The 26,829-nt window shown below is 35.7% G+C and overlaps 1 protein-coding gene across 5 annotated transcripts in view; it reads right to left on the reverse strand.

The window, feature by feature from the left end:
* The window catches only part of LOC107695019 (sodium bicarbonate transporter-like protein 11), a 55,572-nt gene that overhangs the window by 1,476 nt on the left and 27,267 nt on the right, over window positions 1-26,829 (reverse strand). The window contains exons 5-21 of one of the 5 annotated variants that reach the window (XM_016494785.1): window positions 26,163-26,391; window positions 23,377-23,409; window positions 20,708-20,789; window positions 17,275-17,398; window positions 15,238-15,447; window positions 13,321-13,380; window positions 12,889-12,973; window positions 11,665-11,790; window positions 11,463-11,576; window positions 10,658-10,790; window positions 10,473-10,546; window positions 6,447-6,672; window positions 6,209-6,315; window positions 4,344-4,509; window positions 3,126-3,299; window positions 1,687-1,882; window positions 322-491 (exon numbers count right to left, since the gene is read on the reverse strand). In XM_016494785.1, coding sequence (XP_016350271.1) covers window positions 322-491; window positions 1,687-1,882; window positions 3,126-3,299; window positions 4,344-4,509; window positions 6,209-6,315; window positions 6,447-6,672; window positions 10,473-10,546; window positions 10,658-10,790; window positions 11,463-11,576; window positions 11,665-11,790; window positions 12,889-12,973; window positions 13,321-13,380; window positions 15,238-15,447; window positions 17,275-17,398; window positions 20,708-20,789; window positions 23,377-23,409; window positions 26,163-26,391 — 2,309 coding nt within the window. Of the gene's footprint in view, window positions 1-321; window positions 492-1,686; window positions 1,883-2,803; window positions 3,000-3,125; window positions 3,300-4,343; window positions 4,510-6,208; window positions 6,316-6,446; window positions 6,673-10,472; window positions 10,547-10,657; window positions 10,791-11,462; window positions 11,577-11,664; window positions 11,791-12,888; window positions 12,974-13,320; window positions 13,381-15,237; window positions 15,448-17,274; window positions 17,399-20,707; window positions 20,790-23,376; window positions 23,410-26,162; window positions 26,392-26,829 lie in introns of all 5 variants that reach the window. The other 4 variants (XM_016494780.1, XM_016494781.1, XM_016494782.1 and 1 more) reach the window with 4 other exon arrangements.

Consider the following 26,829-nt stretch of genomic DNA (forward strand, 5'->3'; position numbering starts at 1 on the left):
AATTAATACTTTATCATTTTGTCTGAAAATAATTATCAAAATGTGTACACTCACAAGTATTCACAGTGTAAGGAAAATACTTGATGTCACACCACATGACATTTTCAAAACATATGAAAAGCACATGACTACAAAGAGTCATTTCTGAGAACTTCAAAAGATTTTTTTCTTTCCTCTATCATGAACAAACCACATAATGTAAAGCATCATTCATCATTCTGTAGTATGACCTTTAGAAAACACCATTTATTAGACATGCATGTGCACAGCAAAACACACACTACACAAACCGACGGGAGCTAAAGGCATTTGAATTCTCACCTGATGGGTATGAGGATAAACATTAGCAGAGGAAAGATCATTTTCATATACGGGAGAGGGTACATCCCAAACGCACACAGAAAAAGCAGCTGCACCATCTGAAGGAAAGTGAAGTAATGGATCTTCCTCTGCGGCACCTTGCGGATGTAGTGAGTGGGAGGGTAGGACGTCTGAGAAAGAGTGGAAGAGAGATAAAGAAAAGAAAAATAGGATTGGGTACAGCTATCATAATGCAGATTATACCCCTCAACATCTTGACTGATGGGACTAAGATCGGTTAAATATGGACATTTCACATACACCTGGCCGCATACACAATACGGATATAATTCTGATCTATTGCCAGGCAATATGCAATGAATGACAATCATGTCCATGATTATACTGGGCTGATTTTTCAACTCTTAATATATAGTATATAATATGTAGTATATAAGAGTTATGCTTTTAAAAAGTTAAAATACAATACTGTTCAAAGGTTTGTGGTCAGCAACATTTTTTTTTCTAAGAAATTAATACTTTTATAAAGACATTTATAATGTTACAAAAGATTTCTATTTCAAATAAATGCTATTCTTTTGAACTTTCTATACATCAAATAATCCTGGGGAAATTTTTTTTATGTATGTTTCCACAAAAAATATTAATCAGCACAACTATTTTCAACCTTGATAATTATAAGAAATTTCTTGAGCAGCAAATCAGCTTATTAGAATGATTTCTGAAAGATCGTGTGACACTGAAGACTGGAGTAATGATGCTTTGCCATCAAAGGAATAAATTACATTTTAAAATACAAAACTGTTATTTTAAATTGCAATAATATTTCAGAATATTACTGTTTAATAAATGCAGCCTTATTGAGCATAAAATGTATTATAATATATTAAATTATATTTAATATTTTGTTATACTTAAACTTATATTAACTTAATTCTTAATAAAAATAGGTTTAATAGGTTAATAGTTAATAAAAAATAGTTTTAGCCAACAACTGGGATGTGCTTGAGATTTTTTTATAGACTTTTATAGTTTTGTGTAATTAACAGCCCACTGCCTAGTTAATTATGAAACATTTTGCCAATCTGCAGCATTTACACAGATGTATGTATCTCACACCACCTCCTGATCCATCACAAATGCATCGTGGAGGGCATTTACGCTTGGGTAAAAATGCACAAAGCGTCCAGCCACAAAATGCATCACTGGATACTTAGACATTTCCATTTATGACAGGTAGAGGGCGATCTGTTGCTTTATTTGCACAAAGAGTGCACCGATCTCTCTTCTGTGTTCTTATTTGTACAACACCTATGACTTTTATTTGCCTTTGTTTTCATCAAAGACACACATGCGCACACTCACTTGTTCTTTGAGTAGCAGAGCCATGCGGTCGCACATTTGATTGCCGTCAATGGAGGTGAGAGCGATGTAGAGGAAGAGCCCATAGAGCACAGGCTTAGGAATCCACTGCAGGGGCACCGGCAGCAGAAACAAGCTCACACCAATCAGGATGTTAGCCACGAGCGAGGTCACCCGCGTCTCCTTCACACTCACTATACTACACACACGTACACACACACAGAGGAGTCATTTAAAACCAAGCACAGTGTGCCAATAGCTACTATAATGACGTTTGTGCTTCACAGATTGATTGTGAGTGTAATTGTCTGTGGTGTGCGCTCACGTCTCGTAGAGGTGTCCTCCCTCCACCCTTTCCTCCACGATGGCTAGCTGTCTGACGTGCAGAGTGGAGGGCGGGAATCAGCACAACTATTTTCAACCTTGATAATTATAAGAAATTTCTTGAGCAGCAAATCAGCTTATTAGAATGATTTCTGAAAGATCGTGTGACACTGAAGACTGGAGTAATGATGCTTTGCCATCAAAGGAATAAATTACATTTTAAAATACAAAACTGTTATTTTAAATTGCAATAATATTTCAGAATATTACTGTTTAATAAATGCAGCCTTATTGAGCATAAAATGTATTATAATATATTAAATTATATTTAATATTTTGTTATACTTAAACTTATATTAACTTAATTCTTAATAAAAATAGGTTTAATAGGTTAATAGTTAATAAAAAATAGTTTTAGCCAACAACTGGGATGTGCTTGAGATTTTTTTATAGACTTTTATAGTTTTGTGTAATTAACAGCCCACTGCCTAGTTAATTATGAAACATTTTGCCAATCTGCAGCATTTACACAGATGTATGTATCTCACACCACCTCCTGATCCATCACAAATGCATCGTGGAGGGCATTTACGCTTGGGTAAAAATGCACAAAGCGTCCAGCCACAAAATGCATCACTGGATACTTAGACATTTCCATTTATGACAGGTAGAGGGCGATCTGTTGCTTTATTTGCACAAAGAGTGCACCGATCTCTCTTCTGTGTTCTTATTTGTACAACACCTATGACTTTTATTTGCCTTTGTTTTCATCAAAGACACACATGCGCACACTCACTTGTTCTTTGAGTAGCAGAGCCATGCGGTCGCACATTTGATTGCCGTCAATGGATGTGAGAGCGATGTGGAGGAAGAGCCCATAGAGCACAGGCTTAGGAATCCACTGCAGGGGCACCGGCAGCAGAAACAAGCTCACACCAATCAGGATGTTAGCCACGAGCGAGGTCACCCGCGTCTCCTTCACACTCACTATACTACACACACGTACACACACACAGAGGAGTCATTTAAAACCAAGCACAGTGTGCCAATAGCTACTATAATGACGTTTGTGCTTCACAGATTGATTGTGAGTGTAATTGTCTGTGGTGTGCGCTCACGTCTCGTAGAGGTGTCCTCCCTCCACCCTTTCCTCCACGATGGCTAGCTGTCTGACGTGCAGAGTGGAGTGCGGGAATGCAGCATGCATCCACGGCAAGCCCAGCACAGACATCAAAATATTAATCAAGCCAGACAGAGTCAGGTCCCAGTGATACGCCGTGCCCTTCAGTAACCTGTAGCACACACACACAGTCACGCCTCAACAGAGTTCAACAGCGGTACCCTACTCTAAGACCACTGCACAATCTGACCCAGTGTCCTATTGAGGTGCGAAGCGACCAGTTTCCAACAATGTGTCATTTTTATGTCCATGCTGAAAGCCAATCATAATATATTTGATGTTTAATATGCAGCTAGGTGGAGCAGGACCAATAAGATTTCACTGTGAATTGGGCTGATCGTTGTCATGCAATAACCTGAACTACTGTTCAAAAGTTTGTGGTCAGTATTGTTTCTGTTTTTTTTAATTAATTCTCCTATTTGGCAAGGATGCAACTGATCAAAAGTGACAGTAAAGACATTTATAATGTCAGTTTTCTTTTTCTTTTTTTCTGAGCACCAAATCAGCACATTAGAATGATTTATACATTTCATGTGACACTGAAGACTGAGATGAATAAATTAGATTTTTAAAATGTATTAAAAAAAGAAAACCGTTATTTTAAATTGCAATAATATTTCACAATATTTGTGTAAAAACAGTACATTAGTGTGTGCATCTTGGACCCAAAGTGATTCCTCTAGCTAAGACAATTATGTGTACTCTGTTCAGTGCCTTATTAGAAAAAAAAAATGCTTACACATTTAATCATGAAAATATGTTAATTAATATTATTTTAAATGACATATCACATTATACAATCGAAGTTAGAGGGTCAAATTAAACACTCCCCTTCCATTTGAAGTTTTTTTTTTTTTGCTAACTTGCTTAGCCTTCATTATGGTGATGATAATTTACATAAAGATGAACTAGGTTGTGTTGCTCATTTGTTGCTTTGAAAATAAAGTGTAGGACGCAATAAATCGCCGTCACTGCAAACACTCCTCAACATGAAATAGGCTGCTTATCACTTTATCACATTGTGCCTGGTTGGGTTAATCTTTAGGTTAAGTTCATTTTAATAATCTGCAGCTTTCTGTGATGAAGCCACTTGTATGAGTGGCGAGATGTTTTCAAAACAAAAGTCTAGCTGAAACTTGTTTCAAAAGACATGTACCTGTTTTCAGGTGCATTTGTGAGAGAAACTACAATGTTCTGGTCGATGAAGATGAGGAGAAACAGGAGGAAGCCCAGACCCATTGCACTCAGGACACTCGCTCCGGTCAGCTTATCCAGCGGGGCTATTTGAAACACCGGACCTTCATGGAAGTTAAACACTGGTACTAGAAGAGAACAAAAAAGAGTGTGAACCTCAGTTCACAAACCATTACAGACCCTCTGACCCAAACCAGACCCTCCAGGATAGTGGGATTAAATCTACAGCAATCATTAATGAAAACAGTCATCAATGATTTTCATCATGGATCAGTTCTGCACTGTGCAATCTCCATCATGTCACTTTACAATACTGAAAGGGGATTTCTATTGGGGGAAAAAAAAAGTTTGAAAAATGGCCACAGAAAAAAAACCCGCAAAAAAGGGCACAACCCAAGTTGTCCAAAGCATGATAGCATTACTTGGAACACATTACTTGGAAAAAAAACATTGGGCAGGATATGAAATAAAATACAAATACATTTGGGGAATATATATATAATACAACACTATACTGCAACACTTTGGCCATTTCCTGCCATTTGCTGTTTGGCCTTTTCCTTAGAGGTTGTGATTTGATCTAATTTAAAATATGAGCCTTTTGACTGCAGTATTGGAGCGCTGAGTGAACATTTAAAGAGCCTGAGGTAAGAAGTAAAATCTCACTCTGATAACCAAGTTAAACTCCCACACCGAACTGATGACAGAGGAGTTGGAGGAATAATGTAGTGATAGTCGGAGTGACTGGCTTTGCTGTAATGTGCTGGCAGTAAGAGAGGGAGAGTACAGGCAGTGTGTGTGTGTGTGTGTGTTGGTAGGGGCGTACATTTTGGCAAGCCTTCCTGGACCCAAATTGAGCCAAACTGATTCTTAGTACAGAATCTTCTCTGCTATTTGCATGTCATTTTAAAATTGCTGCTTAAATGCTTAATTTTGACATGAAGATATGCCCCCAATATGATGTAAAAAATTTACATAAAGCAGTTTTATCATTATGAGTGTTTCGATTTTTCTCTGCTTAAATTATACCATAAATGAGCTCACTTTCTTCACCTTGATTTAAATACTATTATTATCAAAACAAAAAAACATTACTACTGAATGACTAATATGAAGTGAAATAATATAATGAATACAAAACTAATCGAATGTAAATGATAAAGAATAATTTTTCATGTCAAATATAAAATAACAATAGCAAAAAACATTAATAATTTAATATTGATAAAAAGAGAAATAATATAATGAATATATAAATGTGTGTATATATATATATATATATATATGTATATATATATATATATGTAAATGTAATCTAATATAAATTATATAAAAATAATATTTTGTCAAAACAATAACAATACCAACAAAACACTAATCACAAATATTAAATGAGAAATAATATAAATAATGATACAATACATATTAAAATAATATAAAGAAACATGTTTTGTCAAATAATACCAACAAAAACACAAAAAAAAGTTAAATGAGAATATAAAAAAATTATATATAATTAATAATTATAAAATTATAAATTACATATAATTATATATGAAAATATAATTAATAATAAAAATAATAATAAAATGTTATTTCAAATACAAAATAATAACTCATGCCAGAAAATATTGAATATATTATGGAAAATGTAAGAATGTAAAAAAAAAAAAGATTTTATGATTTTTAGTCATATTGCACTTGTCAAATGTTGTGGATATAAATGACCAATCATCAAATGGAGAACTGTTTTGAAGAGCTGTAATGTTTGCATATGTATACATTAGTTCCAGTGTGTGTGCAACATGAACACATATAGTGACTCACAGGCAATGTCGTTGAAGACGTATGATCCCACATAAGAGAAGACAAGCACGGAGATAGGCAGAGCACAGTCGGACAGAATCTCTCTCATCTTCACATGCAGAAACGGACTGCCAGGAAAAATGAAAGATGGGGGTGTCAAAACAGTCTTCTATCACTCTTTCAAATCCCCATCAGTGTGTGTGTGTGTGTGTGTGTGTGTGTGTGTGTGTGTGTGTGAGAGACTGGGAGAGCTTCTCACCTCCTCCTGAACTGGTACAGTGTGTATCCCACCCACAGTGTGCCCAGCATGAGGAGGAGAAAGAGAAGAGGCCGTGCCCGTGTGCACAGAATGAAGGATTCTGGGAGGGACACGGGCCCTGTCTCTGTCAGGTTCAGTTCCCCTATATGTAAACTTCCACTGATGCGATTCAGCTCCGCCGCACTCCCATTGGCCAAAGTGGGAGCATGGTAATACTCATGAAAGACTGGAAAAGAGATATCAACATAGGGCATCACTATTTTTATACTGTAAGAATAGGTCAAAATGAACAAATAGTATACAGTATGCAGGCTCGACAATAAGGACTGCCCGATGGCCCAGAGCCAGCATGAAAGATGTTCGGGACAGCTGACAAAGTTGTCACTGGTCCGATATTTATTTGTGCTGTTGCATGTAATTTGTTCAATTGTTCTTATTTACCGACTGTTCACTTGTTTTTAATAATGTTTGAACTTTCTATTTGTTAGGCTAGTAGTTTTTGCTGCGGTATTGAAATTGCAATCGAGAATTGTAAAATTTTAAAAATCGGAACCACTTGCCTGACTGGGCCAGTAGAAAAAATTCTTAGCATTGAGCCCTGGTATGTCTAAAATCAGCGTTTGCTATATGCATTGTGTAAATGTCAATATGATCAATATGAACAACCTTCTAAGCATTATATTTTTTGTGTCACATCTTTATTAAATAATTAGATTAAACAATCATTGATGGAAAAACACAATGACACTGGTCTCAAGTAGAATTACTGATAATACTGAGAATATCATTGCGAGGACCACTAATAAAAATACTTTAATAAATTTTAAAATACATTACACATTAATTATAATTTTTTTATCATTTTATTTTCTCTTTCAAAAATAAATAGGTGCCATTGTATTGGCAAGACTGCTTTAAAAAAATACAGAATATTTAAGTCTAAAATCCATGTTTACTGTATGTATTGTGTAGACGTATTGAAAATGTCAGACTTTCAAAGTGTAAAAATTTTTCTGCGCCATCTTTTTTGAAGAATTGGTTTTGAACAATCATGATTATTGATGGAATTTTGTAGAAACTTGTTTATTGCCAACAACATCAACCAATGCTTTCTCTTGATCAATGTTATTAGCACTACTAAAAAATTACACCTTATTTATTCATTATTTGTTATACAATTGTACAATTATTTGTTATATAATTTATATTATTTTATTTGACCTTTCTAAAAAAAAAGGAGCAATTGTACTGGTAAGACTGCATAAAAAGTACAGTCTAAAATCATCTTTTACGTTTGCTGTGTGTAAAGTTTTGAAGTTGTCAGCATGAATGGCTTCCAAAGCGTAACATTTTTCCTGCGCCACATCTTTATTGAATAATTGGTTTAAACGATCACGATTATTGACAGAATTTTTGTGGAATCTTGTTTACTGCCAATAACATCAACCAATGCTTTCTGCTGATAACACATGTGCATTGTTTCAGTTCATGCACATTTTTGGGATGTCTTTCTTGAATGGCCTGTTTCACATCACAGCAGAACATTTCAAAGGAAGTGAGGTCAGGACTCTAATTTGGCCATTGTGAAGTGCTGCTGAATTTCTTTTGTTTGAAGCATTCTGTTGTTGATTTACTCCTGTGTTTTGGATAATTGTCATGTTGAATGACCCAACTTCTTTTGAGAGTCTGATCACAAACAGACGCTCTGACATTCTGCTCCTGATATAACTAGGAATTCGTTGGTCCCTCAGTGACTCCAAGCCGTCCAGACCCTGAGGCAGCAAAACAGCCCCATATCATTACACTCGCCCCGCAATCCTTCACAGCCGCAATGATGTTTTGGCAATGGTATGGAGAGTTTTGTGTTCTTTTCATTTATTTTAGGTATATTTAAAAAAAAAAAAAAAGCAAATTAATAGTGTTGTAGTTAATTATCAGGTTTTTTTTAATCAAGCTGTTTTCCGATGATTCAGAACAACTCACGTCTGATCTTACCTCATAACCAACTATCAAAAGTGCAAATGTCACCACTCTCAAAATGCATTATGTTGGCCACTACTGAAAAAAGCAATAATTTTTTTAAATTATACATTTTATATCAACGCTTTTAATCATTTAATTTAATTTAAGTTTTAATTATTATTATTTTTTTCCATTATTACCATTTTTCTGATAAGACGGGTAAGTTTGAACAAAAACATTTGAGTAAAAGTTATTTTTCTTTATGTCTATTGGCTTATGTGGCCTTATTGCATATGTGGTAATTTAAAAAACAATTCAAAAATAATTCAAAAGTGATCACATTATGTTACTTTAATTTTGTGGTATTTGTGGTGCATTACTGATTAAATTGTTACGTAATTAATTATTTGTACAGTATATATTTATTAGTGCTGGGCAACGATTAATCGCATCCAAAATAAAAGATTTTGTTTACATAGTATATGTGTGTGTACTATGTATATTTATTATGTATATATATATATATATATATATATATACATAACGATTAATCGTTACCCAGCACTAATATTTATTTATTAGTTACATCTCTGGTTCAGTGTCACTTCTTTAGAGATCCAGTGGTTTCTCCTTGAAACTGGCACAGTATTTGTGCACAGCAGTTTTTAGGAAATGCTTGTTTTTATTTGACAGGCAAGAGGTGATCGTTTTCTATTTATTGAAGCTGTTTCAGCACACATCAGACTGGCTTCATCTTCTAGGAAGCACAGCAATGGTGCTGAACTGATGGTGCTAATCTGCCTGACTATAGGCATAAATCTTACAAAAATCCTTTGCAAACATTGAGTTTTATGAGTTCTTCTTTTGAGGTTTCCTGAAGTCCCTTTTGATCAGACTAGATTGCTCTTGAGCACATTTGTTGGTGAGGAACAAGTAACATGCTGCTTTCCATTCAGCATGGCAGGTCAAACCCACAGCTGAGTCCAATTACCTTCTTTTCAAGAGGTTATTACAGTAGAGGATATCTTGATTGTTTAACACATTTGTTCAATAAAGCCATGGCACTGCCAAATGGCTTGTGTGCGCCTTTTTAAATAAGCTGTCACATAAAAATATTTTTAAATAAATATTTTAACTGTAAGGTTTTAAATATTTTAAACTATGATAATGCTTGTGAGATACATCCTCCAAAGGGTTGACTATATCATGAAAGTAGATTTTAACTAAAAGACTGAAATTTTCAGAAAAAGGTATTTTTTTTTAAATATCAGAACAGGTAAAATTGTAACTTTTATATTGGGACATTTTGTCTCAGATATTTCACTTTTTTTTTTTTTAAATGTTATTACATACATTACATTTTCATATCTTACCTTTTTTGTTTTAAATTTTGCTGAAAAGCCATTAATTGGCTTTAATACATTAAATGAAATCCAGTATAACATACAGTTCGAAAGGTTAGTGTCAAAGTCACTAAGTTTTTTTTTGACAGAAATTAATACTTTTATTCAGTGAGTATGAATTAAATTGATCAATACTGTAAGTAAAGACATTTATAATATTACAAAAGATTTTGATTTTATTTAAAAAATATTTATTGAGCAGCGACTCAGCATATTAGAATGATTTCTGAAGGCTCATGTGACACTGAAGACTGGAGTAATGACGGAGAATGGAGGAATTCAGCTTTACCATCACAGGCATAAATTACATTTAAAATATATGAGAATAGAAAACAGTTAATGATGGTTCTATGCATCAGATTTGGATCTGATGAAGGGAGGTCTGAATGCAAGCTTGCAGTCGTTTGTAAGAAATGACTGGAGAAGTGTGACAGCATCTTTCCATTATCACTAAACAGCTTCATGTGTTAAATGAGCTGTATCATTTTTTCCTGGGCAGTAACAATGAAAGTCTTGATTTTACAATGTAACAACTAGCCCCAGTCTCCCCAATATTTATTGTTAAGATCAGACTGTAATCTAAGAATCATTCACACAGAAATCCAGATTATTTGAAAGGGTTCGGCTGTGTATATACAGTATGTGTGTATGGAGCACTCACTCTTGACGGTGCCCTTAACTGCGTCTGCTACAAAAGCAATGGAAATGAACAAAGCTATCACCTCCTCTATCGACCTGTGAGTCAAAAACATCAACAACAAAAACATATCTGTATTCAAGCAGTGGCGTCTGCACAATTATGTATATTTGTAGGTGTGTGTGTGTGTGTTTATGTGTGTGTCTGACCTCTTGAAAAGCTTAACAAGCAGGCTAAGGTTGAAGACTCCTCCTATGATGAGGAAGAGGCTGTTCCATAGGCCGATACATGCATAAAATGCTGCAAAGTCCAGTTCATAATCATCACAGACCCCCCTGATCACTGCAGCCACACACAGACAAACACACAGATGCGACAACACAATGTTGAGGTCATTAGGACTCCTCCACATGAACAGAAACACAATCAACTCAAATCTTATAATGACAGGGGATTATAACGCACAGTAAATGTCCACCGATTGATGTTTAAAGAACTGCTCCCAAACATTTAAAGAATTCCTGCTGTTATTCTCATGAGAAACCACAAGACAAGTTCTTTGATTGGGAAAGATCATTATTATAGATGGATGTGGCGGTTCTGTCCTCATCTGTGCATTTGTACCCAAACAGAATTTCGTTTTACTACAGCAAAACCATTTTTCAGGGCAACCCTCCTGCTGGTGACAGTGTGCGATTGCAGCTGCAGGAATGAGCTTTAGGAGGAAATCTCCTCTCAGCCAGGGCAAACATCAAACTTCGCCCAAACAAATGGCGGCCATATCAGACTCCCATCCTGCTGTTTGTGAGATTAAGAGTCTTGTTCCACCTCATCCTGTGGTTAGCAGAGCTCTCTAAACACTCAACGTTAAAGTATTCAGCAAACAATGAGTGCTCATCTAAACATACCGCAAAAACAAAGAATGGTTCAGAACCAGACCTCAAACGAGAGCCAAGGTATGTGTGCATGTGAACGTGCATCTATTGTTGCATGTGGAGGCATGTATGTACATACCGCTGATGAAAATAGCGATGGGCGCTGTGGTCAGTGGAATGACGAGAGGAGAGCCAGCACACAACGAGTAGATGATTCCACCTATACTCTGCCCGATGATCGTCTTCTGAACATCTAATCAAGAGAGAAAGCAGCTCAGTTTGTGTGTGTGTGTGTGGAAACGTGGTGTGTGAAGAGCGTATGTGTGTGTGAGAGTGATCACCAATCTCGCCCCGAGTGCTCTCATCGTTGAGTGAGCCAAAAGCAATGGCGGGAAGCAGCACAGCGATGTAGAGGAAGATGGACGTCGTCATGAACTTGACCAGGGCTTTGTTATTACCCACTAATCCTGAAACACATCCACACACACACTTCTGTAAAATGTGCATAAATATTACAGCTTGCAAAGTGAACTTGTGAGAATAATATGTTTAATGGCATGTAACGTCATATAATTATGTATTTATAGCTGTTAACATATAAAATAAATATCATTTGAGCTATATTCACCTATAGCACAATAACAATAAACAAACTCAATCAGAGTGATTTTTACACTTTGTTTAAAAGTTTGCAGTCGGTATGATTTTCAATGTTTTTGAAAGAAGTCTCTTATGCTCACCAAGACTGGATTTATTTGATAAAAAATACAGTAATATTGTGAAACATTATTACAATTAAAAAATGTAATTAATTACATTTAAAAAACTTTTCTATTTTAATTTTGAAATGTAATTTCCTTCACTGTGGTCATTATTCCAGGTTTCAGTGTCACAAGATCCTTCAAAAGATTATTTGATGAACTGAAGAACGGCATTTAAAAAAAAATAGAAATATGTATTGTAACATAAATGTCTTTACTGTCTTTACTTTCCTATAATGTGTCCTTGCTAAATAAAAGTATTAATTACCATAAAAACAAATAATACTGACCCCAAACTTTTCAATGTTATTGTACAGAAATTACAATTATAACTAGAAATGTCCTAATTTCTATATAAATAGAATTACAGAAAACAGAAAAATCTAATTAATTAGTGTTTTTTTATAAATGGCTTAAATCCAAATGAACTGATTCACCAAAATGAATCAGAGTTTCTAATGCAATAAGAGAAAGAGAGAGGAAAGTTTAGGAGAACATATCTGATTATTTCCTCACACTGCTCGTCTGTACTGTACAGTATATCTCTGTGAGGAATATAATGTGACATAAATCCCAGAAATACAGCATTTTGTCATTTCCGTCTGTCCCTGATTCTGCTTGTTAGTGGACAAGCTCTTATGAAATCATCTGAACTACTGTCACATCTTTAAATATAGCTGAGGACGTTATTAAGACCACAGGAGGATCGTATATCCTCTTAGAAAACTTTAATTTCCAGAAAATCGGCAAAATTTGATCCTTATGCTAAAAATGTTTGTATTTGTAAGTTTATGCATGGCACACCATCAGTGAAGTCAGACGGGTAGAGAGGCAGTCGGCGACACAGATCCTCATAGATTCCTCTGCCCACTCTGAAAAAATCTCTACACTACACACATACAGAGAGAGAGGGAGAGAGAGGATTACTCACACATACATGTACATACATCTACATACTGTATATAAAAGTGAAAACATTTAAATACATTTACTGCAATACTGCAGCAGGAGAGGCACAGGATTAAAGCACACACACACACCAATTAAAAATCATACACACCAAATCCTGCCGAATCACAGCAAATACACACACAAAAGCACATACACACTCACACAACGCTTTACACTGCAAGGGAAGAGATACTGTGTTAAAGCAGACAAACATACACACACTCTCTCTTACTTAAATCCACACACACATGTACACACACAGAAGCTCAGTGTAATCGCACTCACACAGGGCCCCCTGCACAGCAGAGAGAGAGACACAAGATGAGAGAACACAGATTCTGCAGACTAAAGAGAGAGACAGCTCAGTGTTAGAACAGCATTAGTACAACGCAAAAGCATTACAACTACATCAGCAAAGCACAGTCAAGACACCTGTTACATTACTTTAAATACCCATTAATGTAGCATCAGAAAACATCTGACACAAGTGCATCTCAGAGAATTGAATTATACTGGCTTAAAGCCCCCACACTTTTGTAATTGTGGATTTGTTTGTGCATATATATTTTTATAACTACATTTTTATTGTATTTTAAAATGTATTTTATCTTATATTTATTTATTTTTTTAACTTGTGTGTATTAGTGTTTTGAGCATCAGTACGAATCTAAAGTCCCACAAAGTGAAAAGAAATTACAGCATTTATCAATCATAAATATTAAAAGTTATATATTATATAAATACTACTGTTCCAAAGTTTGGGGTCTGTAAGATTTTTAAGGTTTTTGAAATAAGTTTCTTACGCTCACCAAAGCTGCATTTATTTAATCAAAAATAGAGTGAAACAGTAATATTGTGAAATATTATTATAAAGTAAAATAATTGTTTTATATTTTAAAATATAATATATTCCTGTGATGGCAAAGCTGAACTTTCAGCATCATTACTCCAGTCTTCAGTGTCATGTGATCCTTCAGAAATCAAACTAATATGCTGATTTGCTGTTCAAGAAACATTTCTTATTATTATGAATGGCGAAAACAGTTGTGCTTCTTAATAAAATGCTTATTTTCACTGATGAATAGACATTTTGTAATATCATACATGTCTTTGCTGTCACTTTTGATCAATTTAATGCAAGCATTAAAATAATAAATTTCTTTAAAAAAAAAATAATAATAAAAACTTACTGACCCCAAACTTTTGAACAGTATATAATTCTAGTACTGTTCATTGGTAATTCATATGTGTGATTAAAATACATCAGTTTATAAAACGGAATAAATTATGTAAAATATCAATCATTTTTAGTTCATGATATCTAATCCATTGACTAATGTTAACAATTTGAAACTTGTAGTATAAAAGAAACAGAAAAATACTCTTTTTTTTTTGTCTAAAGCATGTAGTTAAGACCAGTTATGCTGAGGTAGGAAACACTGGTGTGTATGTGTGTGTCTTTGCCCCCAGACACAAATATAGTTGTTGAATTAATCAAATTTTAATAGGCTTTACAGGTCAGGATTTGGTGGTGGAGCAGTTTGTCCGTCTCACACTAATGACCTACATTAGCCTCGTTTTGGCAGACAGGCATGTTTTCTGTCAGTCAGAGAGAACCTGTCTCAGGATATGTTTTAAATAAGTCATACAGCTTTAAGTGTTCATTACTGAGCCGCACTCATTCATCATGTCAGCTTGTGTCTGATTCAAAAAGAGAGAGACCTTTCCTGGTCATTTGCCAGAGATGAATAGCTTTTAGTGTGCAAGTGATCATGCACACACACACACACACACGCAAAGTAATGATCCTCTCCACCTGGTTACCATTCCTCAGATTTGTGATGGAGTGAAAAACGCAAAAAAACAAAAACACAACTATTTGGGCCTCCACTGTTGTCTTTACAGAGAAGAAAACAGAGGGCTTTTACAGGCGGCTAACCTCAGCCAGGGTGGTCTAATGCTCACATATGCCGAATCGGACTTTGTGTGTGTGCGTCAAACTGGAGTAACAAACAAGATAAATCATCATTAGCTGCTACATGCTCAGTAGAACTTAATCACTGGAGTGTAAGTCAAACAGCAAAGGGAGAAAGAGAAAGCGACGGACGAGGACTGAAGAGAGAATAGAGGAAAACAATCACATTAAAGCCATTACAACTGTGAACCTTAAGCATCGGCGCACGCGCTGCAATGCACACACACCTTCAGTGGTTTTTGACTGTGTGGGTCTGTCTCTTCACCTTCCACAGCTGTGGTTTTACGTTTGGCAGCGGTCAGGTGGTACCTCTGGATGAGCAGTGCCTCTTTGAACTCCTCTTGGGTTTTACTCTCTAGCAGCTTCTGTCTGAAGGAGATGTCCGAGAACATGCTGGCGAAGGTCCTGCCCAGCTCCATCGCTGTCTTAGTGCTTTTCTGAGAAACGTCAAAAACAGAGATCAAACATAATTGGCGATCGTTACTCATTTATGACTGCTATTAAAGGAAATATTCAATGTAGTAATCAAGAAATCACTTAATTTGCTGAGCAGAAAATACAGCAGTTGCAGTTATTCTCAACTTATTTTCAGTTAAATGCACTTACTCTGCCAATACAAGAGAAGAGAGTATATGCACTTTTGCCCAGTTCTCTGGAATTGTGATTTTTGCTTTATCATCTTATGGATTGAGTCCATTTGGTATTTAAGTTAGATAACATTTTGTGTTGTCTATTGTTTTAAAACACAAGGCAAGAAAAGAGGATGTATCCACATGTGCCAGCAATTACAATCCAGCTTTTAATGTAATGAGAAGACGTGTTTGTGTGTGTGTGTGTGTGTGTGTGTGTGTGTGCGCATGTGATTTGAGTTTGTGAGAAAAGCACAAGGTTACGAAGCAAAAAAAAAAGTTTGCTGTACTGCCTGGTGAATTGCAGAGGACAGAAAGAGATGAGAGCATGCAAGAACAAAGAGAGAGAGAGAGAAAGAAAGAGAGTGATTAGATGTAAACAGATGTAAACACATACACACAAACACACAGATTTATGATGTAAACACAGACACAAAGAGATACACAAAATGGTCTTGGAGGGAGCCAAGGTTCCCCAGAGCCTTTACAGGGATACTGCAGGGGGAACAAGAAACGCAGGATTTTAAAACTTGAACATGATAGTATTAGAGTGTCTGAGCCTGCCATGAATTAGATTTTATTATCTCAATTGTTTCTCATAAATAGCAAACTGTTTAAAAAGAGAGCAAATTGACACTTTCGCTCAAGTCTTTTCTTCCAGATTTTTTTTTTCTGAGATAAATACCCCAGTAACTTCACTTGACTCCTTCAGAAGAATGTTTTTTTTCTTTTACTTTTTGATGCCAAGGACCCCCAAACATGATTATTCTTTTCCTGAAATATGAAGGCAGTTATATATTTTAATGTAAATATCCATTTGAAACTATGTGGAAAAAAAGTGTAATATTATAAAACATGTTCTCTCCAAAAATAAATAATAATTTTTCTATTAAAATTAAAATATTATATGAAAATTAGTTTTCTATAAATTAATGACAAAAATGTGCACAAATACAAACTATTTATGAACTGAGACATGAACACAGAAATAAATACTGTTTCCACTAATATATTCAGATTTTTTTTTTACTGTTAAAAACTAGGACTGTCAACAGAATAAAACTGTAATTAATCTCACGATTTTAACCTGTCCTTAGACAGCACAATGAAACAGCTATCATATCAAAGTCAGTAAGAGTGTTAAAAAATTAGGTAACACTTTATTTTAAAATGTTTTGTAGTTGTTACACATTATACGTATGTACTTACTGTAGTAATAACAGTATATTGTTAATATTTACAAGTGACTAATCCTAAACCAAACCCTAATCCAAAACTTATTGTAAGTACATGTTGTTAATTAATATTACTAAGAAACTAAATGTATAATTGCATACCAACAATAATTCAATTTAATATTTTAAAGTTGTAAAATAATTTTGTTTTTTTGGTCCCCATAAGGAAACATGCTTATAAATTATAAAGAATTATCTTCTTTGAAAACCTAAAATAGCAGAAAGGTTTGTGTGAGGAGTAGGGTTAGGGTAAAGGAATAGAAAATACAGATTGTACAGTATAGAAACCCTTAAGCCTACGAAATGTCCCCATAAGACATAGAAACCCAATTTGTGTGTGTGTGTGTGTGTGTGTGTGTGTGTGTGTGCGTGTGTGAGAGAGAGTGATAGATTATATTACCATCTTTGATGGTGCCAGAATGAGGATAACATAGCGGACTTCTGCACAGTTTTCCCCCCAGTTCTGTGGACGATCCAGTCGTGAGATACACACATGCCGCCTCTGCAGGTTCTTCACATTACAGCTGTCACAAAGAGTTCATAAATCATCATAAATCCTCTTTACGATTTACACAGTGCTTTAATGTACCTGGCATAGTATCAGATTAATTCAATACGTAACAGGAGTACAGCAAACACATTAACAAATCCACTGGTTGAGGTCTAATTGGATTACAGAAAGCTCTTGAACAGGGGTGTCAAAATAATATTCAGTTGTGGGCCGGTTGGCAAAAAGGCACTTCCTGTTCTTTTTCAGGCTTATAAAGTCATAAAATAAAAAAAGTGTGTACCTTTTGTTTCAGGCCTGTCGCCACCTATTATGAGGTTAATATCAACACAATTAACTATATTAAAACAGAAAAGATAAAAGCACTCAATGCACTTGACTTGGTAATTTTATATACAGTAATTTGCATTCATAAATCAAGTCAAATATTACCATAAAGGTTGGCCAAAGGAACAAAATTAAACAGTACACTGTTGCATGTCTAATTTACTTAAAATACGCATTAATAACAGGCCCTATCCTCAGACCCTGCCATCAGGGGCGCTGAATCTGCCTCATTGATCCAGCTAATACTCATAACCATAAAACTCAGGCAATGTACTGAGGTCGCGAGAGACTTTAGAAAAGGAAAATGCCATGGGATAGTCTGATCTAAACCATGCTAAATCTGTTGTGTTATTCTGTAAGCACTTTGGTGCATTACGCACATTTAAGTGTTCTGTTTTATTTACTATAAATGTAAAGACATAGAGCTGCTGTGGGTCATCCAGCATTGCCACTTGTTTCCCTTTCTTGCCCATAAAACTGTCCGCACATAATTCAAAGAAACACAAATCTTCTGCTCACTAGGCTAATGTGGGCCATTGGCTGAAACTTGGCCTTTTTATTTTATTTTCCTCACGTTCTTTTTTTCTGACCTCAAAGAGGGTCGGAGGGTCTTCAATGACTTTTGATATATGATGTCTACATTTTTTGATCTCATGTGAATACATCTAATAATCTAACAGTAATTCACGTTAAATAAAGTTTATAGCTCATCATAATTAACAGTCAATAATTATAACATTTTAGAAGTAAATCTGGAGTCTGGATGGTGGAGAGCTGATGGAAGAACTGGAAAATGCCTATCTATCTATCTATCTATCTATCTATCTATCTATCTATCTATCTGTCTGTCTGTCTGTCTGTCTGTCTGTCTGTCTATCACATATTTATCTAAAGCGACAAATGGTTAATACATAAATGATCATCTAGGAGTGGATAATTTTAGACATTTCCCAATCCTGATTATAGGGTAGACCAAAATAGTATAATGTAAAAACCAAGTACAAGTACAGAAAGAAAAATATTTCTGCAATGTAGAAAGAGTTTTTTATGGGTTACCTGATTTTGTTCTTTAAAATGCACAAAGTGCACTTGACTGCATTGTGTTTCTGGATCTAAGCCCAGTTATAATGCTGTTCTCCTTCATTTTATCATAATTCTATGAATCACTGCTGCCATTATCACTAGAAAATCTGCATAAGTATCCCTTTTATATAAAATTCAGTTTACCACTTGTTTTAAGTAGGCAATAATAGTTCAACATAGATTGCACCAGCCAAGTAGCACTGATGATTGTGAATCTGACACATTTAATAATACATACAAAAAACGAGAATGACTTAATTTAAACTGTTGCAGCAATATACTAGTGCATATAGCTGCTGGTTAAATTTAACAGGGAGTGGTTGGTGAAATATCATACCATCTAACGTGCTGCATCTGCCTAAAGAAAATAAGATGTGTTAGCTTGTGCACTGATGTTGGGTGCTGCCTGACACTGCTACAGTTCAGAGGCTGTTGATAAAAGTTTTGGCAGCTGTTAAGCAAAAGTATTGAGAGAGAAAATGTGTTGGCGGATCTTGAAAACTCTGAAAGAAAGTAGATGAACCATCAGAACCTAATCATGACCTGCAGATGTCTGTTACATAGGGTTTGTTGAGGATCAATTTATTTTGATAAATGACTCGATAGCAGGTAGCAGGTAGATTTTGACAGATGTGAATCCTAAAGACATCAATGTATGATTTGCTCAAGAGCTGCATTCATCTTGTCAGATCACAAAAGTTTCTTCTGTACAAAAGTTGGCCTATTAAAAAACTTTCTCTAACCCTACCCACCATTGCTATTTAAACATTATAGTACAACTAGCATGTTACTTCTATTTACATTGTTTGTGAATAGCATCTATCAGTATTTGCACTGTTTGCAACAATAAAGAAAATATGATCATATTACCCCAATTTTACAGTCTCTGCACTGGCTACCTATTAAGTTCCGTATCAGTTACAAAATATTATTACTTGCCTATAAGGCCTTTAATGGGTTAGCTCCTGCGTACCTAACTAGTCTTCCACCACGGTACAATCCATCACGCGCCCTAAGGTCGCAAAACTCTGGACTTTTGGTAGTACCTAGGATAGCAAAGTCCACTAAAGGAGGTAGAGCTTTTTCGCATTTGGCTTCCAAACTCTGGAATAGCCTTCCTGATAACGTTCGGGGTTCAGACACACTCTCTCTGTTTAAATCTAGATTAAAGACACATCTCTTTGGCCAAGCATTCAAATAATGCATCTCATAATCTTGTACTGCAGTTATATCTGATCAAATGCACATTATTATTCTTTAGTTTGGGTTAAACAAATCAATTTTGCTTGGTTGGAACAGCAGTTACGCTAATTATGTCTCTATTTGTTTCTCTGTTTTTGCCACGTAACTAGGATTTACACAAGCTTCAGTCTGGATCCAGACTGAACACCTGAGAAGAGATGATGATAACCCCTCAGAGGACCTCAGATGATGCCAACCCTGAAACAACATACAGAACTACCACATTTTGCTATAAGTTTGATTGCATCATATAATAATTGCTGTTAATAGTGTTCATCGTCTGTTTGATTACGTCTTTAATTGATTTTTCCATACATTTCTGCCATATGTACATTGACTGACAGTCACCACTGATAAGCTACCACTAAATATTGTAGAAACTTAATTTGCTGTAAAGTTGCTTTGCAATGATTTGTATCGTGAAAAGCGTTGTACAAATAAACTTGAATTGAATTGAATTGAATCCTTGCTGAATACAAATCAATTTCTTTAAAAAAAAATCTTACTGACCCCAGGCTTTTGAACTGTATTGTATATTTTTTCATTAAATACACAAAGTTAAATTGGCAGTCCTAGTTAATATTTTACTAGCTCATGGGATTTCTTCAGACACCCCTGCTCTAGAACCTCTGATGGATCAGCATTACAGGTAAGACAGATCCAGGTAACTCACAGGATGCAAAGCCAGGACTGCTGGTACTGGATGCCTGTGGCTGTGGCCGTCACACACTGCAGCGTCTCTGACAATAGATGCACTGTGAGGAGAGAAGGCAAGGGGTCAGTCGTGAGCGGCCATGCAATACAGACAATGGATGACCATGCATGAAGAAAGAAACTAAACAATCAATTCAAGTTAACTACAATCTGGATGCCACTTCAAAAGTACTGCACATCAAGTGCGAATTGAGTATGAAGAACAGAAGTGAGACTACTCATGAGTTTGACACCAAGATTAAGTCGACTGACTTTCACTGTACATGGTGACACACACAAAAAACAAACAAGAGGATGTGAATTGATGGAAGGGCCGGTAATTAAATCAAAGTCCACTCATCTCCATGAAAAGGCTAATGCATATCAAGGTAGAACAGAAGCAGAAGCTCACCAGAGGACAATACACATCACTGCAGCCAGCATGAGTGACAATGAAGACCTTTCCAAGAACACCACCAAATGTTTAATTTAAATTAATCAATCAGTGTGTGTGTGTGTGTGTGTGCGCTCCCTGCCCTCTGTCTTGTGTAGGTGTGAGCTGTCCAGCATATTAACCACAAGCAGTATCAAAGCATGTATGTGTGTTTGTAAGTGTGTGTATACGTCCTCTGTCCGGCAAAGGTGACAGGTGTGAGTTGTTCAGTATGACCAGCAAAAACAATATGTGTTTGTGAATGTGTGTGTGTGTGTGTGCTGTTTAGCAGGCAGGATGGATGTCTCTGGCACATAGTCAAACTGTCTCATCAATAAGACATCACACACTCACACCATGGACAGATGGGTATCACCATGACAACACACTCAGCACCATCGAGAAATAAACAGGAAGAGAGAAAGAATGAGAAGGAGGGGAAAAGAGAGGGAAATGTATCAATGGAGCAATACAGGGCAATATGAAGACCGTTGAATTGGCAGGAGGACAAACAGCTGAGATAATTGTGTACTTGGTGTGTTCGTGAAGGAAAAACCAGACCATCTCTTTCCACAATACTTTTGAAAATCAAAAGTACAATGATGCATGTTGAGCAGGTCCATAAAAGCATGTACACTAAGGCAAACATGCACACCTTCACAAACACTAAAGCTGGATGAATATTTACAAGACTGTATATTATACTTTATATTATATTGTTGCTGATAAAAACAGAACAAATTTTGGGATGTTTAAAAGTTTTCTGGCCATTACGTTTGTAAGAATATGCCAACAGGCCAGTTTCATACTTGCACATTGTGTCACAACTTGTATGTTCATATGTGAGTAGTTTGATAAGATATTTTGATACTGTCTCTGATTCAAACCTCTGTAGCAAAAAAGCAGCTAGAACTGGGAAGTGTGATTCATTTCCTTTAATCAGTTCAAAATGGCAGTTTAAACTCTGTTTCAACAATCAGGGTTATTAGAGTTAACTAAAACCATAAAAATTAAACTTGAAATAAAATAAACTTTAAATGACAAAATATAAAATAATTATTTATTTCACTTGATGTACTAAAATAATTGATGATGTACTAAAACTGAAATAAAAATTAACTATATAGACATATAAAAGAACCCACTATAATAGTTAAATAATAGTATAATTGTATAACTATAATAGTCTCAATGATACTAATATAACACTGTCAACAATTTGTGAAAAATGTTAACAGATGTCCCTGTGTGGCATTTTACTTGCTTAAAATGTTTAGTAAAAAAAATATTATATTATATTATATTATATTATTAGATTAGATTACTTAATTTAATCTTTATCTCATTGTGATTTAAATTTTAAACTATATTTATTATGATTATGATTACATATAATATACTTTCAAAAATTAGGTATACATTGTTATAATGAATCATACAAATAAGAATAATTAAATATCATTATTTTTGGATGATTCAGTTAGTAACCCTATGGAAAATATATCTTGGTTATTTTCAAATAGTTTTTAGCTATTTGAAAAAAGTATAGATATGTATACTGCATATTGTCAAAAAGCTGAAAAATACCCAGATATAATGTTTACAGCTATATCGTCCAGCCCTAATATACACACACATTCAGGCAATCATCTAGGCCAACCGCACCTCACCCCTTCTGATAACTGCCAGAGGCCTGGACATCAGGATGGAATGAGATGCTTTTATTCACACACACTAAAGACTTTTCCTCAAGATATTAAAAAGTCTTTTCACTCCTTGTGTGTGTGTGTGTTGCATAAATATTAAGCAGAAAAAGACATCAGAATGACAGTGGGCTTTTTCAATCACAACAGTGGAATCCATGCACAGCCAATCAGCCGAACGGCAATGAGGCAGGAATGAGAGAGAGAGAGAGAGAGAGAGAGAGAGAGAGAGAGAGGCAATGGTACAGCCCAATCTAAAGCACCACCATCACAGGGAAGGGAATCACTCAGCATTCACCACCGACTCTTTTAAAACAACACCAAATCTTGTCATTTCAGATGTGTGGATACTGATTTCAAATTGGATTGTGTGGATCTGAATAAGAAAACAGAGACTCGTGTGTCTGTTGGACTAATGGTTCATGTCAATCACATCAACTGGAAACATCGGCACACGGGGAGAAAACGCATGAATTGTGGGTAATATCCCACGTCTGATCATATCGTTCTTACCGTTGTCATAGAAAACAAAATTTTGCGACCTGTCTGTGCAAGAGAATTGGAGACACACAGACGCACACATGCACACACACACACTGAAACTGAGTTCAGCTTGGAAAGGAAAGAGTTAAAGTTAGGTTGAGCACAGAAAAACATGTTGTGAACCCTAAAAGCAAGCAGAAAGAGTGAAACATCTCTCAGACACAAATTCAGATAACCCACCACCCACACAGACACACCGAACCTCCCTCTCTCATTAATTGGGGCTGGGTTGTCAGGCAGATGCTCAGGTCTCTTTACTCAGATGAAATATGATTTTTCTCCATCTTTCATTGTGCTTGCATCTTGGCTGAATGAGATCTTTATTCCCATTTCATTCTAATTTGATCTTCATACTGATAGACTTTGAGTTGTGTGTGCAAGAGTGTGCGTGTGTCTGTGTGTTAAAGACCTGCCGCGCGCACATACAATCAGTGCACTCACAATTAGATCCCATTCATGGATTCTCAACCAAATGATCATACATTATCATATTCATGACATTCACATTTCCTAATCCAATCACACATCAGCTCATTTGCATGTTCCCAGGCTCATATCATTAATATTATTCTTGCTCACATGTGAGCTATGTATCCTAGCAACAGAGACAAGAGGGAATGTATCATCCCTAGACTTGAAAAAAACAAAAAAAACAAAATCAACTAACGATAATTCACATCTCACCATTCACACAATCTGACAGAGTCCGGGCACACAATAGGTGCCGTGTTAGACCGAACTGGAGTGACGGTACAGTAAAGTCCAGGACTGGGCTTAATTGGTGCCCAGGATAGCCAATGATATTCTGTGTGTATTCAGTGTGAATTTGGCAACGATGAAAAGAACGCAGAGATTACTGGTGAGCCGGAAACGATCAATACAATCCAGAAAAAGCGTGCTGCCAGCTTGTGAAAATCTCAGAAGGAAATGACACATTCATGCGGCTTGATAGATTTACAATGCTGTGTGATTATATACGTTGTGTTGTCATGAATATTTCATTTATTATAGTACATTTTGATTCAAGAAATCATATCTGAGCGTCGAGTGGTGAGAAATATCAGGGTTGAGAGACAGATATGTTCAATCACAACATACAGTATAATAGGCCTGTGTATCTCAATAAAAAGGTTTCTTTTACCCTTGTCTCTCGTAAGTGTTTTTGGCAGGGAGTCCTAATTAGGTGCTTAATTTCAATGCTGACTGTAAATATTAGGACTTCAAACATGTATAAATTAGGAGATGAGGCATTCAGTTTTCCAAAATCTCTGGTGGTGCAGCATCACCTCTAGCTGAGAGTATGCCAGAGATTTCTTGTGTTTGGAAGAATCTGTCAGTCTTCCTGAGAGAGAAGGAGTTAGTGTTACAGAGACCAGCTGAGCTCATAAAGCAGGGATACTTGAATTACGAAGCTTTGGGGCCATTTTTAGAAAATGCTGGGTGTCCAGGGGCCAGTGAATAAAATGACCCAGTAGAGTAGATCTAATGATAGCTGCAGTAATGTGCAAAAACCAACAGCAACCACTATGTATGTGCACTACTAGCCTCACATTTGAACATGCTGGTCAGTCTTTAAAAGACATTTTCTTGCTTCATAACAATTTAGTCAATGTAAATACATTAAAATTAAATATTTTATTAAATAAAAAATAATTCATTAAATTAAAAAATACATTTAAAAAAATGTAAGCACAAATTTTACACACACAAAAAAATAAACATTTGTGTAAGGTCTGGAATACACTGCACGAGTTCTGAAATCTGAAAAGATTTGAAAAATCTAGGCATCATACACTTGCCGACTTTGTAAATGGTTACAGAGGAAAAACTGGGCATCATACACTAAATGACTGAAGATCACACAATATCAGACTTTTCAAGTTATTGAAAACTCGAACACAACAAATTCATGCAAAAACATGCACTTCCTTGCTAGAATCGACTCAAAATATTAAACATGTTTAACATTCTCCGACTGGATGAACTCTCAATCTGAAGCTACAAAATCTGAGTCTGTGCCCATCATACACTATGTGATTTTCTGTTAAATCTGTCAACTCTGACTGACCAAAATCTGCCGACTTTCTGCAAACTGCAAACAGCACCAAAAACCTGTACAGAAGTCATGTAGTGTATTCCAACTAGTAAAGTTCTTAAGATACTAGTGTATCTTAACTATTAACTCAAATATCTTATGTACTCAATCTTGAAATATACATTTTATACACAATTATACATTTCCTTTCAGCTGCTCCTGCCTTGAAGGTATTTCAGCTCTCAGCTTAACTTTTGTGATTCGTCTATATTTTCTTTGACTTCATCACTGTCATAAAGGGTTGTGTGTCCTCTGGGAAGGTTTGACAATTCCAGTGAGTCTAATGTGTAAATGACTGGACAGAAGAGTGTTATTATCACCTGACTTCCCTTTATGGGGTCATTCAAAGCAAGTCCTCTCTCTGACATATCCTAGACTGAGTTTCAAACCTTTGGGGTCAGCAGGGATGAAAATGGACTTAATTATTGCTGAAACTCTTTTTACTGTCTGTCTCTGCACAATTCCCTCTGTTATTCATACTTCTGTCCCTTTTTAATGTAAAATTTGTATTATAATTTATAAAGCATTTTAAATTAAAATAACATTGACTAACGTCAAACTGCTGTGCTTATATCCTTTGAGGTGTCAGTCAAATCAGCTCTGAGCAACCTTTCATAAGCTTTTCATGAAATAACACACAAATAGAAACAAACACACTCACCATTGACTTCCTGTGACCCTGCATCTGTGAAGAGGGAGCTCATGATCTCCTCGAAGTTGCAGCTGGGCTCAGCGGTGTGAGGGTCCTGTGAGACGTGGCGGAGCATGGTCTTTAACACATCGTCTAGAGAGGCCTCGTCCTCATGCAGCAGAATACTGGCCCTCTCCAGAAATCCATCCAGATCCCTGTGAGCTCGCACTTCCTCCTCGAAGTTCATCAGCTTCACGTACTGAGGGAACACACAGAGGTACATGTAAGCAATGCAAAAAAAAATATTCAAAGTAAATAACATATATATATATAATTTTTTATAATCATATGTGACCCTGGACCACAAAAGCAGTCTTAAGTCGCTGGGGTATATTTGTAGCAATAGCCAAAAATACATTGTATGGGTCAAAATTATTGATTTTTCTTTTATGCCAAAAATCATTAGGATATTAAGTAAAGATCATGTTCCATGAAGATATTTTGTACATTTCCTACTGTAAATATATTAAAACGTAATTTTTGATTAGTAATATGCATTGCTAAGAACTTCATTTGGACAACTTTAAAGGCGATTTTCTCAATATTTTGATTTTTTTGCACCCTCAGATTCCAGATTTTTTTCAAATATCACATATGTGACCCTGGACCACAAAACCAGTCATAAGGGTCAATTTTT

Source organism: Sinocyclocheilus anshuiensis, unplaced genomic scaffold (genome assembly GCF_001515605.1).
Source record: "Sinocyclocheilus anshuiensis isolate Anshui unplaced genomic scaffold, SAMN03320099.WGS_v1.1 scaffold14, whole genome shotgun sequence".
Classification (NCBI taxonomy): domain Eukaryota; kingdom Metazoa; phylum Chordata; class Actinopteri; order Cypriniformes; family Cyprinidae; genus Sinocyclocheilus; species Sinocyclocheilus anshuiensis.